This window comes from Haplochromis burtoni, unplaced genomic scaffold (genome assembly GCF_018398535.1).
Source record: "Haplochromis burtoni strain Fernald_Lab_line unplaced genomic scaffold, NCSU_Asbu1 Contig_898, whole genome shotgun sequence".
Lineage (NCBI taxonomy): Eukaryota > Metazoa > Chordata > Actinopteri > Cichliformes > Cichlidae > Haplochromis > Haplochromis burtoni.
The window spans coordinates 39,355-45,354 of record NW_024583259.1 but is presented as its reverse complement, the minus strand read 5'-3'; the positions used below and the strand labels follow the sequence as shown (position 1 = coordinate 45,354).

The 6,000-nt window shown below is 42.1% G+C and overlaps 1 protein-coding gene across 1 annotated transcript in view; it reads right to left on the bottom strand.

The window, feature by feature from the left end:
- Window positions 1-3,200: 3,200 nt before the first annotated feature.
- Window positions 3,201-6,000, bottom strand: part of hdac8 (histone deacetylase 8) — a 39,701-nt gene continuing 36,901 nt past the window's right edge. Inside the window, exon 11 of the mRNA XM_042216016.1 lies at window positions 3,201-4,285. Within this exon, the coding sequence (XP_042071950.1) occupies window positions 4,263-4,285 (23 nt within the window). The 3' untranslated portion in view covers window positions 3,201-4,262. The remainder of the gene's footprint in view (window positions 4,286-6,000) is intronic.

Here is a 6,000-nt window from a genome sequence, read left to right as displayed (position 1 = left end):
ATTGTTTAGGATAAGAGGACACTGAGATAGGACATGTAGGTTAACTCTTAAACTCAACTTCCAAAAGCCTCATTTCTTACCTCCCTTCAACACACAATCCAATATTTTTAAAACCTTTCTTTTCCCATCACCTTGAAACCAGTTGCGGCAGATGGCTGCCCCTCCCTGAACCTGGTAATGCATGACGTTTCCTTTCCACTGTCACTAAGTGCTTGCTCATAGATGGTTACATGATTGTTGGGGGTCCTTTCTAATATTGCAGGGTCTTTACAATATAAAGCACCATGGGGTGACTGTTGTTGTGATTTGGTGCTATATATGGTAAATGGACTGGTTCTTATATAACGCTTTTCTACTTTACTTGAGTATTATATAACTAGTATTTACACATGTTCACACTCCGATGGATGCTTTGGAGAGCAACATGAGGTTAGTATTTGACATAAAGACAAGAGCAGTCAGGGAACCACCAACCTTTCAATAGCTGCTCTACAGCCACCCCCTAAATAAAATTGAATTGAGTTGAATTGAATTTTGGTACTTTACAAAAGCCTGGCTGTGCAGAATAAACAATACAACTGAAAACATAAAATCAAGTGTTTGTTCAGAATGAGGACATGGGAAAGTTTGGGTTTCTAATACTCAGATTTAAAAACAACAAAACACTGGAGTCCAGAATGTTCATCACTTTAAAAGGTTTTTGGAGTTTTTCCATTTTTTTTGGCTGCAAACCTCAACAATAAACAAGCAGAAGGTCCAGCTTTCTCCTAAAATAAGAACTCCAGAAGAAGTCCAGGAATTCTAGCGGTGCCACGAATCCTCCCGAGGGCCTCCGAGCTTTTCTAATTTGACTTCGTGGAGCAGAAAAAACACACAAGTCTCTCATGTCCCTCATGTTTACAGCCAGAGCCTGGTATCGCGTAAACCCCTCTCCCCTCTGCCTTTATGAGATAGAACTTCAATCGTCTCTGCTTTTCTGAACTTGTAAACGGTGTAATGAGTTTCATTTGCTTCGGCTACGTGGGGCTCAAACCGCCACGGTGACCGCAGCAGTGTTCATAAAGATCACAGGGAATCCTCTCACACACACTCGGTGCTCACTTCTGCTCAGCACATGCCAGCTCTGCCTGGTGACTCCTACATTTGGTGTGAATTTCCAGGCCATTAATTTAGGGAACATCACTTCTAAAGGAAACTGCCCCGACATTTGTGGTTCCTCTTTCAAACGCTCTCCATTAAAGCCTCTATTAACCAGCCCGCACTGCATAAATCACTGCTTAAAACGGCGCAGCGACACATGACAACAACATGCGCTCCCGGCTTTTATTTCTACAAACGTCTGCGGTGAGCATGGCAAAACACAGGAGAACAGTGGTGGAAAAAACAAAACAAATTTGTTTCAATTCTTGACTTTTCAAAACAGTTATTGCTGATTCTTTAAAAGTAAATGAAGGAACAATCAAAAACACTGCTTTAAATAAGAGCATTAAACACATTATGTTAGAAAGTGGCTAATGAGGGATTTGAAGGCCTATGTGTTGATGTTGCCATTGTTACACTAGTTTGACAAACTTTTTTTTAAAATAAAGCTCCATTTGTGAGGCTTTTTTGGAACTTTCAGTCACATCCTGCAGCAGGAAAACACAACATGCAGTTAGCAAGCAAGTCGGTGTGCTGTGAGCAAGTATTTACATGTAAAAATATAATTTCTGTGGTTAAGAACCAGCTTGTCAAATGTAAGTTTAATGAGCTCCAGAATAAACTGGTGAAATTTGCCAACGTTATCCCAGAAGTTACTTCCTGTTTACCTTTGGTTACTCAACACTAGTTTAGCACCCCAGATGAGGATCGTAGGAAGGCTCCATTTAACTGATGTAAATAAACTCACTCTGGTCTAATCTTCCAAGCTTTTCATCAAGCTTGTGCCTCGGTTTCAGTAGGTGGATTTAAGGATTTTGGTCATCGTGTAGTTTGACGTGCAGTGGTTAAACTGTGCAGTATAACTCTGCCACATCACTAATAGCACGTTACACATGGAAACACTCAGGCTTGTATTTTTGGAAGTGTTTTGGCATCTTAAAGAAGTCTATACATTTACTTTGTGAAGTATGTGTGTCTGTTAAAACTATGGCTGATTTAAAGGGAGGAGCAGGTAAGATCATTCATCATGTTTGTTTGTTTTTTGTTTTTTTTTAAATACAGGAACAGTTATTGTGTAACTCTAGGCACAGTTATTGTACACGGTGGTTTTCATGTTTGTTTAGCAAAGACCAGCAGAGAATACAGTTTTGATGAATATTTATGTACTCTTCTAATCATTGCAGAATAAATCTATTGTGACTTTTAAGAGGGTGTGGGAGAGGATAAAAAAAACCTCACCAAGCACAGACTTGTCATCAACAGTCAGCTTGTAATGCATCAGGACACATTTTACACTACAAAAGATATGTGGACTCCTAAACGTCAGCGAGTGGGTCGAGTATTTGGATCACAGTTAGGTGTTAATCTCTGAAGCTTAAAAATGAAGCCAAATCCAAATTCTGCAGTTCCCCTAATGGCCACTAAAGGCTGGCTCCAAAAGGGAGGTAATCTCCACAGATGTCCATGTTAAAAACTTTACAGCAGAAATAAATATTAGTCTAGTTCAAGTCTAGTTGTTTTAGGTCTCTTTATTCAATTGCTCTGTGCAGAAACAGTTTTCTTCTTCACTGCAATCTCGGCGTGACCGCAGCAATATGATAGCGACCAAATAAAAGAGGTTTTTGGTACAGCAACCAGCTAGCAACCACTTGCCAACCAGTTGGAGAAAACCAATTTTCCATCATGTCGCAGGAGGAAGCTCTTATATCACTTAATCCAGGTAAGACAGGTAGATGAAGGTATTTCAGGTGTTTTGTTAGTTGGACAAAAGGCACACAGTTTAAACACAATTTTGATTTTAAAAGTGTTAAATCAACAGGAGGCTTGATTTAGGCTTTTGGGTCCTTTTTTATCAGGTTGCCAACTGGTCTCCGATGATCACAATGATTCCTAGTGGTCATTTCCGCTTCTATTTAGTTCTGTCACTATACAAATACAGACCATTTACCATCTGTCAACTTGTTTCTAACACATTTTTTAAGCGGAGTTATCATGCCACAAAGGGTTGAACTTATTAGATGTGGCTGCCAGTATGAAACCATTTTCACAAAAGACGCCAATTCTTTAAAATGTTTAATATGAAAAAGACAGCAACAATAAAAACAGTTTAAAACGGGCGATGCTTGAATTAAATGAACATTTGATCAACAGAAAGACAACAACAAACTTGACCGGAATCTCACTCCAAACCTTTGTTAGTCTGGGATGCATTTCAGTTGGTACCAGCATAACTACAAAGGATCATTCAATACAGTTTCTTCTTCAGTCCTACTGTGGAACCCAGTTTCTGAGTAGACCAAACCAGTTCAGGGTTTGCTGTGTCTATCTAAATTCTCCTTAAGGGTCATGTAATCTTTGTTGTTGCCTGTCCAAAGACTAACCCTTTTTAACTTTCTCTGCATATTTTCCATGTAAAATTCCAAACGCCGTCCAGATGTTTGACTTTGCCCAGGGCTCCAAACAATGTGGCTACAATGTGCAACCGGCTATTTTCCAGCTTTTTTTTCTCTCTCCAGACATCTCAAATACTTTTCAGGCCTCTCGGACCGAGAACGAGGTTTTAACGGTGCTTTTGGGGAAACACGGCCGCTCGTCTGCTTTAACGCTTATCGGTCGTCGAGGGGTAGAAATCGCAGCAGGAGCGGGGTGACCGTGAAACCGTACTCCTGAAAAATCTGCTTTTTCCATTTGGTTTAATACGTCTGACCGATGCACTCCCCCCCTCCTCTGGATACCAGAACGCTCAGCTGTAACCCAGCTTTACATAACCGCACTGAACATACCATAAACTCTCTCATTCACGCAAACACGTGAACCGTTTCCAAAAAACAAAGAATTAAAAACAGCGAACACTGGCACACCAACCACATCCATCCCTCCCCATCCCCAACCCTTATTAAAACTGTTTTCCCCTGGAAACACTCAGCTAATGTTTTCCAAAACTCCTTCTCTTTCCCCCTCCCTCGTTTGCTCCGTGCCTCGGGGCCGAAGGGGTCCGCTCCATATTGTCTTCATTAAAGTCGCAGAGTGTCGACCTGGTTTGGAAACATGGTGTGTGTTCTCCTGTGTGTGTGTGTGTGTGGGGGGGGGGGGAGGGTGGAGGAGGTTGAGGCTCCTGAGTCCTAAACCACATTCTTTAAATTCCCTGTAAGAAGAAAAAAGAAAGAGAGCGAGAGAAAAATGAGACAACTACAAAGACAAACACAAAAAAAAGGGGTGGGGGTCAACTTTATCAAATTAAGTAAGGCTAAACACACATATTAGACACCAAAGATGGAGGCAGTCTGGAGGACAGACACACAAGCACACACTCGTGCCAATAAAAATGCTAAATAACATCTGGCTGAGGTAAATCCTGTCACTCCCATGGAAACAAAAGCAAAAAGGGGAATCGATATGGAAATGACAACGGTAAGCAACACTTGGAGCTCATTTGCATGAGGGCACAGATTGGTTTCACACGCAGACAAAGCAAGTGTTTTGACACAATGGCTGCATTATGAAGTCTAGTCGACGGTTTACTTTGCAAATAGTGCCGCCTTGTTTGTCCTTTGTCATGTTAAACGGCCCGTCGGAGGCAAAACAAACACGCTGCACGCGCACACACACACATGCATACACACACGCATGTACGCATGGATTGCAGATGAGTAATTGCCCTGACGCACTGAGGGAGGATGTCCTGTTTGTTGGCCATTGTGGAGCTGTCACTGTGGGCCTGTCATGTTCTCTCCCTGCAGTGACAACAACAGTTTGGAAAAAATGAGCCGTTTACAACATTTGGTGTGGACTTTTTTTAAATTTGTTTTTGGGGTTTTATTTTTTCCCCATCCCCGTCTGGATGCTGAGACTCCACTGGTGGTTTAAATAAACGCTACAATGTCAACAGATTAAAAAGTATCCCGCTTATGAGGCTTTTGGACGTGCTTACACCAACGGAGGCTGCGATGAAAATCAGCCTCCTGATTTACTCCGATGAGGTCACCGATTCGAGAAAGAAAACACAAACACGGGGTCATCTGGCCTAAAAAAAACATTCCCAGAGCCACAATGTGGTCATCCAGCAGTTTCTAACATAACCCCACAATAACAGAGCGACTTGGTTACCGTGGCATTGCCAGTGTTTAAGCCTGATGTTTTTATTTCCCCTTTCTCAGCAATAAAAGGGGCCAATTATCCATTTCCTCATTTTGTATATGCTTATATTACATAAAACACATTTAATGACCAGTTGACTAAACATTTAAACACCCATTTTCACCTGTGGGCTCTAAGACGTTGCGACGCCACCCGCCACTTAGTGGGGCTGCGTCCTCTCCGTTTTATTCTTCGCCTCGCTACTTTACGACACACAGACATGAATGATGGGGGCACAAATCTGTAGACAACGACTGGCCGTGAGAGTAATCCAACCCATCACTACTCAGCCACAGTGATGTGCAACCACATCCTTCACAGGCGTGTGGATGCAAAGGAGGAGGACTGTTGGTGCCAGCGGTGCTGATGCTGGCCAGACTCCACAAGGAAAAGCAACACATACGCAACTTAGCACAAAAAGCAAGGAAATTTGCATTTGGTGGATTATATCCTGGTTGTAGCAACCCTTTGTCACTTTAAATGGTACCACATTTGTAAGGAAAATGCATTTATGGGTTGAGCAGCAGAGTTGAGTACGCGCCCCTTTGTGGGATGTGAACCCCAAGCCACCCTCGATGTGTTCATCCGACTGAATGTTACATAGAAGCATGTAAGCTTAGATATGGATTGCTTTTCAGTTAAATTCAAAGACATTCAAAAAGCACGTTGGCCATCAGTCAGCTCACTTTGGTCATTGACGTGTTTTTTTCCTTCGCCCCTTTA